At 43.5% G+C, this 12,917-nt stretch overlaps 1 protein-coding gene across 1 annotated transcript in view; it reads left to right on the top strand.

Moving 5' to 3' along the window:
- Positions 1–5,029: 5,029 nt before the first annotated feature.
- The window catches only part of GLB1L3 (galactosidase beta 1 like 3), a 55,086-nt gene continuing 47,198 nt past the window's right edge, over positions 5,030–12,917 (top strand). Inside the window, exons 1-5 of the mRNA XM_075527991.1 lie at positions 5,030–5,142; positions 5,395–5,607; positions 8,550–8,618; positions 9,297–9,392; positions 10,908–11,016. Coding sequence (XP_075384106.1) covers positions 5,030–5,142; positions 5,395–5,607; positions 8,550–8,618; positions 9,297–9,392; positions 10,908–11,016 — 600 coding nt within the window. The remainder of the gene's footprint in view (positions 5,143–5,394; positions 5,608–8,549; positions 8,619–9,296; positions 9,393–10,907; positions 11,017–12,917) is intronic.

The raw sequence follows: 12,917 nt of genomic DNA, 5'->3' as shown, positions 1-12,917 counted from the left end.
CCACAATTCAAATCAATCAATTCTTCTTCAGTCTTCCTTATTCAATGTCCAACTTTTACATGCATTTGAGGTAATTGAAAATACAACAGCTTGGATCAGGCACACCTTACTACTTAAAGTAATATCCTAGCTTTTCTGCACTTTAACGAGGTCTTGTGCAGCAGAGTCACCCAATGCAATGCATAATTTGAACTCTTGATTTCTGCTTCCACGAGCATTAGTTTTGGACCCAAATAAGATGTAATCCTTAACAACTTCTACTTTTTCTCCATTTATCCTGATGTTTTTTATTGGTTCAATGTTAAGGGTTTTGGTCTTCTTAACTGTAATCCATACCACAGGGTGCAATTCGTGATCTTCATGAGCAAGTCCTCCTCACTTTCAGCAATCAAGATGATGTCATCTGCATATCATGGGTTTTTAATAAGCCTTCATCCAATCCTAATACTGTATACTTCTTCATCTACTCCAGCTTCTTTGATGATTTGCTCAACATACAGATTGAATAAGTATGGTAAGAGGATACAATACACTGTTCCTGATTTCAGACCATGCAGTATGCCCTTGTTTTGTTGGTACAACTGCCTCTTGACCCCCTGTGGATTTCCGAGACTGTCACTGTTTGTGGGAGGAGAAAGCCCAGGCTTTCTCTTGTGGAGCTGATGGTGGTTTTAAACTGCCAACCAAGCAGATTGCAGCCCAATGCTTAACCACTATGCCACCAGGGCTCTCAAATTCAGTATTTGAAAAGAAGTCCCATCATGTTTCTCTCTTTATTCAAGTTTTAGTTACTTCCTATGCTTATGATCTCAATAAATGTCATTTACCATTTACCCAAGTTGTTTACACTTAACAGGTGGAGATTTCAGACTCCTTTCTCTGTATAGTTTGTTTCATGCAAACACTTGTGGTGAAAATATCAATCTCAACTTCTACATTTTGTAGAAACCACTCCCTTCTGTTCCTGTTTAAACCATAAGAGCAATTTAAACTCTCACTCTCCCCTACACCTGGGCCACGGGAATGATAGGCCTCTGTTTACCATCTAACTTTCATCAGCATCCAAATAACCCCTGTAAGACAATATGAGAATCCAAAATGAGCACCACATTGTGTGTTGGAAACAGAGTAGTCTGAAAACAGAGCATTAACTCCATCTTGAAGAACTGACATGAATCTAGAATTCACATTAAATTTTAACGTTACCTTTTAGAGCTGTCAGATAAGCCTTGGCCTGTTAACTGAAAGGTTGTCCTTTTACATTCACCAGTTGCTCCTCAGAAGAAAGACGAGGCTATGTCTAACAGGATCGCTGAAGACAAAATGGGTGTATAGATGTAGTGAAGAAAGCTGATGGTTCCTGGCTATCAAAAGGTATAGTGTTAGGTTTGTAACTGGAGAGGTGAGTTAATCCAAGGCTGGTAAGTCAGATGGCAGGCTGCTGATGGCTCCCAGGGTTGGCAGGCAATATACAAGCCATTGGTTCAAGTGCAAAGATTAACCAGAAGCAGTATTCAGAAACAGCCAAAAGCAAGCAAGCTTTTCCACAGCATTCACTTATATAGGAATATACAATATATTCACTTATATAGGAATATAGCACTCACTTATATTAAACCACAATATATTCACTTATATAGGAATATAGCACTCACTTATATTAAACCACAATATATTCACTTATATAGGAATATAGCACTCACTTATATTAAACCACACTCTCAAGGAAATGTCCTTTCAATTGCATCAGGGTTGTGACCTGAATAATGGGATGGCAGAGGAACCCTGATGGTGTAGTGGTTAAATGTTGGGCTTCGAAATGAATGCTCTGGAAAAGCTTGCTTGCTTTTGGCTGTTTCCACAAGCACTATTCATGGGAGCATGAGTCAAGATATCAAATGGAACATTGTTTGGGGTCTGCCGAGCAAGACCTCTTTAAGTGTTGAAAAGCAAGGAAGTTACTTTGAGGACTGTCGTCTGCCTGACACAAGCCATGGCATTTTCAGTTGCCTCATATGCATGTGAATGCTGAACACTGAATAAGGAACATTGAAGAGGAATCGATGCGTTGGAAGTATGGTGCTGGTGAGGAATACTGAAAGTATCATGAACTGCCAAATGAAGCAGCATGTCTGTCTTGGAAGCAGTACAGCTAGAATGCTCCTCAGAAGGATGGATGACATCCCCAATATTTTAGATATGTTGTTTGAAGAGTCCAGTCCCTGGAAGAGCACATGGTAAAGAGGAGGGGTAGGGCAAAAGAGGAAGACCCTGAAACGCTGGATTGACATGGTGACTGTGAATAAAACAATTGTGAGTATGGCAAAGGACTGGGCAGTATTTTCTCCTATTGAATGGAGGGTCTCTATGAATCAAAATCTACTTGATAGCACTAAGGACAACAACCCTAAAGAAAGAATAGTATCTCCCAAAAGACACGTGCACACCCACCTTCATTGCAGCACCATTCACAAAGCTGGAAGATGGACACACTCTAAATGCCTGTCAGTGGAAGAATGCTGTATACACACAGTGGAATTCAATGCGCCGCTAAATGATCATGGTAAAATTGTGAAACACCTCATGGTATGTTTGGATTTGGAGGACATTATGTGAGCAAAACAGTCAATCACAGAAGGGCAGATCACTGTGATAAAAAGGAAAAAAACCAAGAAGTTATTGAATCGGAGAATGTTTTGTTGTGTATATTTTTGCCAAAATGGAAAAAAAAACATGAGTAAAAATGAGTACAAGGAAGAAAAAAATGTTCTCAAATGGATTGTGGTAAAGGTTATACAACTCTTTCATGATATGATTCAGCTATTGAATTTTATGATATGTGGATGAGTGCCAATAAAACTGTAAAAGATCTTTCACATCAAAGCAGACTTTGATGGTGACAAGGGGCTGCAGGGGAAGGATGCAAAGGGGAAGCCACAGGCTAGAAAGTAGACACGTGTGAACTCAGGGAAAGGGAAGTTAACCTTCTAAAGAGCGAGAGGAGATCAAACAAGAGGGGAAAAGCTATTGGGATATTTGATAAGTTATTTAAATTGGTGAATGCAAAATTGTTGATTTGAAATGTAAACCTTCACCTAATTGACAAGAGAAAGTTAAAAAAGAGAGCCCTGTGTGTGGAGCATAGTTTGACTGACATACAGGACGTTGCCAGGAGTCAGAAGTTGTTGTTTGGCCACTGGGTTTGGTTGTAAAGTTCTCTGGAAAGAGGTATGCTACTGTGCATGCATTCCAAGATTTCTATGACTTGCCTTCTACCTTTTTCTCCAGACCTATCACATGGAATTTATACCTAAACCTTTCCAAACCGATGTAAATGCATATACTACATAAATATTTACAAGGTATTTCCAAGATGAGAAGAGCATTCCCATTTGTCTCTGCTTAGTCAATCTTGCTTATGACCAAGACTCAGCTGGGAAAGTCTAACCTTGCAGGGTGGTCTGTATTTCTCTTCTATCCCTTCAAGCACTTGACTCAAGGTCATTGAAGCTACTAAAGTATGCGCATGCATATGTCTCTTTTAAGGAGCCCAGTGGGTAGAGTGGATTGTGTTGGCTGGCCAATTTCTGCACTCCGTCAGCTCCTGTGAAGATTCACAGTTTTAGAAGCCCTAATGGGACCTTTCTACCCTGCTCCACAGGGCCATGGTAAGTCAGAATGGACTCATGGCAGTGAGATTGAGTTTTTGATGTGTCTTTTATCAGGCTGAAAACCTATGAAGGCAGAGAACATCCTGTTCTTAACTCCTCCGCCGCCGCCCAGCACAAGACTCGGTGTCTGGGACATGAAGGCTGCTCCAGGAACTTGCTGAAATAGTGCTTCAGCCCAGGTGCACTGACCGAGGCCCAAGCTGCACGCTCCTCGACAACGTCCCCCCTCCTCGAGGTTCAGCCTCAGTTGACGCCCCAGGTCCGTTAGCGCCCTCCTCCAGACAAGTTCAGCGCGGTGAAGCCAGCTGGAGACAGCAGCCAGGGACCTTCGGTTCCCGCTGCAACTCTGGGGCTGAGTGCCTTGCCTTTTCTCCCGTGACCAGTGCGCTGTCGCTCAGGCTTGCGGGTCTCAGTCCATCCCAGACTCCAGGCCTGTCACCAGCGCCTTGGGGCACCCCTCCCCCCGCCCCCTTCCCTCCGCCCGCCCCCCAACCCCCCCCCAACCTCCCCCCCTGCCAGTTCCGCGATTGTCCACCGCTGTCACTTGCGTTCAGCACCCTGCCGCCTGGAGATTCAACTGAGACGCTAGGATTTAGGATTGTGAGGGGGGTCTGGCACCTGAGATCTTCCACTCTCTTCATTAATGCCCCTTTGCGGAAACCGTAAGTACCCCCCTCCCCCCTTCTGAGGTTCAGCCCATTGCCCAGGTGGAATTTCCGGGATGTGGTCACAGATGAAACCCTGCTGCAGCTGCTGCTCCACTGCGAAGCCTTGTTTCTGAACTCGGGGACTCAACATCCCCACGGTTGGCAAGGAGTCGCCTCCCACTGCCTCCGCAAGATCCCGCGCCCCTTCCCCGGAGCCCAGGCAGGCTGGTCCCGTCCTCAAGTCCCAGTCTTGCCTTGGATAGTTTCTGGCCAGGGAACGAGCCCTGAAAGCTATCTATCTGAAAGGGAGACAGAAGCGGGACTCTATAGTTCGAGCCTGACCTCTGAGGCCACCGTGAGTCTAAATAGAGGTACTTCGTTGAGTGGATACCGCTGCCCACGGCAGAGTTCTGCTGTTTGAAACCACCAGCCGGCTCTAGGGGAGAAGGGGAGGCATTCTCCTTCCAGACCGAGTCACAGTGTTGGAAACCCGCAGGGCCGGTCCCCTGTGCCTGCCCAAGGCCGCTGTGGGTCAGAATGCCCTCCACCAGGAGGTTGGAGGCTGTAAGCTAGCCTAGGGAGATCTACCTGAAGCACTCCTCGATCTCCCTCACCTGCCGCTCGTCTCTTCTCTTGTTTACACAGCCCCTTGGCAAGGCTCCCCCTTCCTCATGACCCCGTCTTCTCTTTTCAGCACGAGCCACTAACTACATGAAGAGAATCGCAGGCATCTGCTTCTTGTGGTTCACCATCTCAGGCTTTCCTCCCTGGACCTCCGAAGGTGTGAGCCAGGGGTCCAGAAAGATGCTTCAGCTCCTCTCGAGGTGTGCCTAAGTAGGAAGGACCCGGAGAGCTTCTGTCTGTCAAGGGGTCCGGGAGTGGAGATGGGGGCAACCGGAAGCGTTAGTACGCCCTGCAGACCAGAACTTCTTATTCCTTTGAGGGTTTCTTATCTTAGCCTTTGGGTTCCCGCTTAACCCCTGCACTCCCAGGGCTCCTTCGTATCTCCGCAACGGCTCTCCTCCCCTCCCCTCTGCCTTCCACTTCCGTGTCCCACCGCCTCTCTGTTTCCCCAGGTATAATTGGGCTTATCTGACTCCGGAAAAGCTGAAGATTCGGGATGTGGGACTTCAGACGAGAAGCAGTGGTGGCGGTAAGCCACATTTCACGTTGGAGGGTCACAAGTTCTGGATCTTCGGGGGTTCCCTACACTACTTTCGGGTGCCTAGGGCATACTGGAAAGATCGTTTGCTGAAACTGAAGGCCTGCGGCTTCAACACCCTCACCACGTGAGTGCTGGGTCAGCCTGCTGCCTGACTTTTCTTGCTGAGGGGCTTCATTTCTCATACTAAGTTTGCCCTGGGATAAAAGTCTTGGATAGGGTATTATTTGGAGCAATCGACAGGGAGTGAGTGATTTCCTCAGAAATCTGTCTACAGGGCTGCCACTGGGTCTTCAGGAGTACTTACGTACTTTAATTACATATTCAAGTTATCTCAAACGCATTGCCCTTGAGTCGATTCCAAATCCTCACGACCCTAGAGCACAGCGTGGAATTGCCTGGCCGGATTCTAAGATGGCCAGTCTTTGCAGTCTGAAAGCACATGGTCCCATTTTTCTCTTCTGAAGCAGTTAGGGGTCCCACTGCCTACCATTTGGTAGGTAGCGACCTTTTAACCACTGTGCCACAGTGCTCCCTGTTCACAATATATTAGGGGGTTTCAGAATAGTTGTGGAAACATTCTATTATCTTAATTGCATTTCTTCCACGAACTTTTTGAAGCCACGATCTTCCCACTTTAAGCTGTCAGGCCACCAGTGAACCATGTACACTCTCAAATTGTGGGACCTCCAAGCCTTGAGGAAGAAGGTTCTCATGGGTGGCCCTGCACCAGCCAGTTGTTCAGAGAACACGTGTTGCCATCCACACCTCTACTATGGGGTTGAGGAAGGCAGAGATGCTGATTTGTTAATACGGTAGTTTAACTAGAAAGGATCAATAGCCTCAGGTAGTTCCCCATTTGATTTAAATCTCTAATATATTTCCAGAAGCCTCTAAATAATCTCAATAGACTTTTCATGGACAATAGATAATTTTTTGGAAGGGTGAATTTCTAATTCTTTTTGTTTTAAAGTCTCCAGGGCAGATTTTTCTGAGAGAGATGCACCCCTGGAAATCTATTGTTTAGAAACATTAAGTTAAATTACTTCCAATTCATGAAGCCTGAAGAGAGTGTCCCCCCCTTTTCGTTTCTGTTTGGAAGGGGAGAACCTATATCTTATTTTTCTGAACCATCCCATAGTGATAGTAAGAATCTGATGTGTGACCTGCAGAAAAGCAAGTCTATTTTTCACTTTCCTAGGCTGAATGGAACATGTTTATAATTCTCAGTTCAGAGCTTCCAATCTATATCCATGTAGTCTGGCTTCTCTGCTGTACGTGTTGGGCAGGAGAGCCTCCCATATGACTGAGAGAAAAAATTCCTAATTTGTTGGTTGGATCACTTTTCTTTCAGTTTTCAGTCAGTTGCTTTATTTCTTAAGCTGGTTTTTAGATTTCTGAACCTATCAGTTCCACTATATAGTCTGTTTTTATTACCTTTAATTGTGTGAAAATGTGATATGCCCTCATTTAAGGGAGCAACTTGAGTTCTCTAGAGAAGCAAAACTAGTGAATCTTTTAAATAAATATGGACATTATATATATATACTAAACAAAACAAAACACCCCAACGGTCATTTGTTTTGTTTTGTTTGATGTGAGAGGGATAGTGCATTTAGAGTTACTGTAGTTACACCAGGTCAGACTGTCCATCAAGCTTTCTATTTAGAGGTTCTGAAAAGATTTCAGAACAGGGTGTGACAAAAAAAGGCCTGAATTGCGGCAGATGGGGACTGGCTTTGCCATCACTACAGTGCACCTTCTCACGCAGCAATCTCGGTGCTCCAATTTTTGGCAAAAAAAAAAGCATGTCTCTCTTGCTCCATGCACCTTACTCACCTGACTTCACTCCATGCAACGTCTTTTTGTTTTTGTGCATGAAGAGGGACATGAAAGGACAGCAATTTGATGATGTAGAAGAGGTGAAGAAAAAAACAAGGGAGGTGCTGTCAGCCATCCAAGCAGTTGAGTTGGAAAACTGTTTTCGGAATGGAATTGCAGATGTGACAAATGTATTAAATGTAAAGGAAAGTACTGTGAAGGTGGTAAGGTCGTTTTGTAAAAACTAAACTAAAACACATAGCTTGGACAAGTAATCTGGCAAGCCAGGTTCACAAAGCTGCCGTAGCCAAAGAAACCAAGAATAGCAGGTCTGATGTCAGACTATGCAGATAAATGAGTACAAGTCGAGCAGATCGGATGGCAGCCTGCTGAGGCTAACAAGTCCCAGGACCAGCAGACAATAGGCAAAGTAATTGTCTCACATGAAAAAAAACAACCTAGTGATATTGAGTCGGATGCAGTGAAAGCTAGAGTATTTTGTAAGAATGTCCACGTATATTAGAAGCAGGCTACCTACCTGAAGAAATTCCCTTTCTATTAATTGGCGGCTCATTGCAGATCTCATCAGGGTGGATGACTATATTACAATTGCCAAACTACTGAGAATCATAGTCCAGGCATGTTGACACACAGTCTTAACCATCACAGAGAGGATATCTATAGAGTGATTCTAAAACAATTTTTATTTATGTACATGAGGATCAAGATGTGGAGGAAACAACACTATCTAAAAATGATCATGTAATAAAAGAGCAGTATTAGTACAGTGAAGTTTAGTGATATAAGGATGAATATTATAGCCTAATGATTAGAAGCCTGGACTTTACAGTGAGATATAAGTAGTCTTCACACTCAGCTCTTACTCTTAGCATTATTTCCAGATTCCTATCTATACGACTTACTGTGTTTCAGTCATGCTCTAATCCCTGGACAATATTCATTCACTTAGTGTCTAAAGCAACTCCACATAGTGAATGGCAGCACTGTGTATTGATCCAAGCAATCTAGAATCATAGAATTTTGGGCATATTGGACTACTGCTAGACAAGAGAGACAGAGAAAGTATTTAAGATAGTCATTCTTGTAATAGAGATAAAATTGTCATTGGAAAGTCAAATTTATTCCCAAGTAGAGTTATCCCAGGTTCTGGCTTGGGATTGAGGTTGATTTAGGAGTTCAGAGGAAATAACTAAGATGTGGAGCCAATTTCTCTCTTTCTCATTACAGCTATATTCCGTGGAACCTTCATGAGCCAGAAAGAGGCAAATTTGACTTCTCGGGGAACCTGGATCTGGAGTAGGTGTTGATGTTACTTCTTTTGTCAGACCCAAGTGGGACACAGAGCTATGGGCATTTGGGATTCCCGAGGAACAATGAGGCATTACTGGAAGAGAGTCTGAAACCATCTTCTCAGAGACGCAGAAAGCCTCCGCACCGGGAACCACTCTCTGATGGGCACTTGGGACCTTTTGCACCTGTACTCTCTGTGCCCAGGTTCCTACTGCAAGACCACTGGAGGAGGCTGTCTGGGCGAAATATGAGGCCTATTACCTGACTGGGAAAGGAACTGCCCTTAGGGGGTAGTTTCATTGTTCTGACTGCACTAGCAGCCTCTCTCCTTAGACTCCCATGGGCCAGTGCAAACAATTAAAACCTCACTCTCAGAGATGCCTCACTGGATTCCCGCTCTGCTGCTGAGGCGCTGACAGCCCCATCTCCATAGTACATCCCCCCCACACCTGCCCGCCATTTTTATATGTTCATTGTAGTCAATGAATTCTCAAAGTATATTTCTTTTTGAATTCTTATAACCTAAGCAAAATGAATGTCACACTTTATGTAATCATTTGCTTTTTAGTTCTGTGTCCTGTGCTGGGCATTCTCCTTCCCTCCTCAGACTCCAGTTCCCTCCATCCTCCATGCAGCCTCAGCTCTGCTTGTCCTTAGCATCACTGACACTGTCTTCCTCCTTAGGGCCTTCATCTGGATGGCTGCAGAAGTTGGACTGTGGGTGATTCTGCGTCCAGGCCCCTATATCTGCAGTGAGATGGACCTTGGGGGATTACCCAGGTGAGCAGGGCCAGGGAGGAACCAGATTTAAAATTATATTTCATAATTTTTATAATTATAAATTATAATTTACTAAAACTACTATCTTATTCTAAAAATAATAAAAATATCGCTTCAGCATTATCACATGTCTTTCACTATGCTACGGAGATCACATATGTAATCTCATGTAGGGCTTGCAGTAATGCCTCTAGGGACATGCTTGGGATATATCACACTCCTGTTTTATAGGCATTTGAGTTTCTGGACCTGTGGCCAAGGGTGTGGGAGGGGAGAGAAAATTTAGAGTGATTATGCCCTTGTTTCCCCACTGGAAGGGGAAATATGCACACTCCCGCGCTTTTCCCATGATAGGAAGTGTAGAAGACGCCTTGGCGAGTGTAGGGTTTTATCTGAGTGCAGACTCATTGTGAATTTTATTTATTTTCATGGCAGATAGCATTCTCCACTGCATGAACACCCCAGGACCTCCCTCCTATTTATTCATTTTCACTTGTTCTTCCACCTGTGATGTTGGCTCTTTGCCCAGACAACTGAGGTTTAAGGCTAGAATCCACAAATCCTCCTTTTACCAATGCACGCTGGAAGGAACCACTTCGCATCCACACCTGCTTCTGTATGAGCCTGGGGATTCCCCAGAGTTAGATGGAAGACTTTATTCTTCTCTAAGACAAGCTTGGTCTCTCCTCCGAGCTGTGGAGTTAAAAAAGTTCTGGGCTGAAGGGGAGATGGTATTTTAGAGTAGCATTACTCATGGTATTCACAGCACAAGTAACTCACCAGTGAAGCAGGACATATATTTACTAGCTTGTAAGCTCCTACGCTACACTTGAAGTCTTAATTATATTTATCTATTTGTTTATTTCATTTATTTATAAACTATTGTGAATCAACTGAAGGTTTGTAGAGCCGATCCACAGTTTTACATTCGACAATTCATTATTCACTCTTTTTGGATGTGTACTTCTTTGATTAAGGTACATACACTGGACTTAATAAAAATGTTTCTAATGAACTCACAGTGGAGAAGGGAACTGCCACTAAGCATGATGTCCATGATCTTGGCCTCTGTTTAGACTCCAAAACTGAAAACCAAATTCACTGCCATCGAGTCAATGCTGATTTGTAGTGTGGGTTTTTGAGACTGTCTGTGGCTTTCTGAGCCCAGTCTTTCTCCGCTGGAGCTGCTGGGTTTTTCAACTGCCAACTCTTGAGGATCACAGGCCAACACGTAATCACCTCCACGTGTAGCCAAATGGAAGTGAATTCACTTCATTGTGTCCATAGTGTATTCTCTTCTGAACCTGATGAATCCGTGAGAATGGACCCAAAACATTTGCCCCTGGGGTACTGTTGAACCCCTGGGTGATCTAAGGATGTGGGGTGAAATCAAACAGCCAATCTTTGCTGACGGCAGCTTTAAGAAGGGGCTGCTGTTATCCTGGTCCCAATCCTGACCAGGTGTAATCCTGTCTTCTAGTCACAAGCACTAAATTCATCCTCTGTCACCTCCAGCTGGTTGCTACAAGACCCTAACCTGCACCTGAGAACAACTGACAAGGGCTTTATTGATGCAGTTAATCGGTATTTTGATCATCTGATTCCAAGGATGGTCCCCCTGCAGGTAAACCAAACCACCTTTTCTTTTTTCTGCATTCTTATTAGGCAAACTGACCGTTAGGCTCTAGAAGAATTGGAGCTGAAATCCCTGTATTATTGAATTTTAGAACTTCAATACTTGTCTTGCCTTTGCATCTGCCAGGAAGGACTCACATCACACAGAACACAGCTGCACAACAGTGTCTGTGTTTTCAACACATGGGTGTCGTTGTTTTGTATGTTGTATGTATTTGAGACCCACCGCACTCTCTGATCTTCAAATCACTTAGTTTAGCTCTTAACGTACCCTTAACTATTTATGCAAACTTTTGGCTAAAATAAAAATGCACAAAGCAGTTTAGGGTGAAATAAAAATCTCACTCCAAAACACTCAATTTTCTTCTTAAGATTATTAAATTTTATCATGTTTTTTGTGTGTATCTTTTCAGGGATTTTCTACGCATATGCAAGGAAATGATTCTATTTTGATATGTTGACAAATGTGTGTATATTCTTTTTTATCTGGCGCATAACATTCTGCTTGACATTTTGTTCTGTCCCTTGGAACATACATCGGAAGACTTTCACGTCACCACATGTTCTTTAGAGTGGCTGAACAGCATTCTGCAGCACACTACATTAGCATTCACTTAATTAGTTCCTTGTTTGGAGATTTTTGATTTTCCCAGTTGGTCCTACAATAAATAAGTTGATCATTGTGTCATTTTGCCCCTGCCTTCATGCCACGAGGATTGTTTATATTGCTTATGAATCTCACTTTAATTTAGTCCCAAGAATTTGAAGCATTCAGACACCATTTTTTTCTGTTCTACATAAAGTATTCGCATCTTATGTTCATCTCCACAAATGCACTTGTTATCACAGTGCGAACCCATAGCCCATAGATGTCACAACAAAAGAACATTGTATCTGCAATCTACATGTCAATTGTTGTTTGTAGTTGGGATACTGATTTGTTTGAAGTTTTATAACTTTCTTCTAAGCAAGAGGAGTATGTGGTCAATCATTTAAAAAATCTTATTTAAGAACATATCTCTTGATATAGTTGGATATGGGGTAAAACCCAAGATTATTAGGAAGTAGACTAAAAGATAAGCAAAACACCATGGAGAAGAACAAAGTAGGTGACTGTGTTTGTCTGGGTAGACTAGAGAAACAAATTCATAGAGACTCATATGTGAATAAGAAAGAGGTTTATATACAAGAGCAATTGAACATCGAGAAAACGTCCCAACCCAGTCTAGATCAAGTCTACAAGTCCAATATTAGCCCATATGTCTGATACCAGTCTATAAAGTCCTCTTCAGACTCATGAAACACATGCAATGATGCCAAATGCAGGATGATTACAGGCAAGTGGGTAGTAGGTTTTTGGATCCAGTGGTGTATAAGCATCTCAGTGCTGGCAGGGGTCTCTACATGGATTCTCCGAGTTTAGAGGTCTGGTTGCATCAGGGTAGGTCCATGTGGCTTCTCCAGCTCAGGGAATTAGCATAGTTCCATGTGTCTTGTCAGCTGCAATGTCTCCCAGGGAGTGAGCAGAGAGAGAGAGAAGTGTCTCCCACCTTCAAGGAGGAAAATACAGGAGTTCGCAGAATCCTTAGGGGAAGGCCATGCCATGCCCACACAGAAGCCTCATTGGCTCTGACCCAATTGACAGAGTAGACTCCACCCCTTCACTCTCAATCCTCTTGACTTCCAAACTGACACCAGATTATGTAACTCTCATAGGGATCTGGCAGTCAAACAGAATAGAGAATCCAGAAATAAATCCATCAACTGACAGACAACTATTGTTGTTATTTTAATAAATCATTTTATTAGGGGCTCTTACAGCTCTTATAACAATCCATGCACCTGTTGGATTGTTATAAAAATTCATACTCCCTCCCACCCACGTGAACC

This window comes from Tenrec ecaudatus, chromosome 12, assembly GCF_050624435.1.
Source record: "Tenrec ecaudatus isolate mTenEca1 chromosome 12, mTenEca1.hap1, whole genome shotgun sequence".
Lineage (NCBI taxonomy): Eukaryota > Metazoa > Chordata > Mammalia > Afrosoricida > Tenrecidae > Tenrec > Tenrec ecaudatus.
Note: the sequence above shows the minus strand (reverse complement) of the source record. Positions and strands in the feature narration are given on the sequence as shown.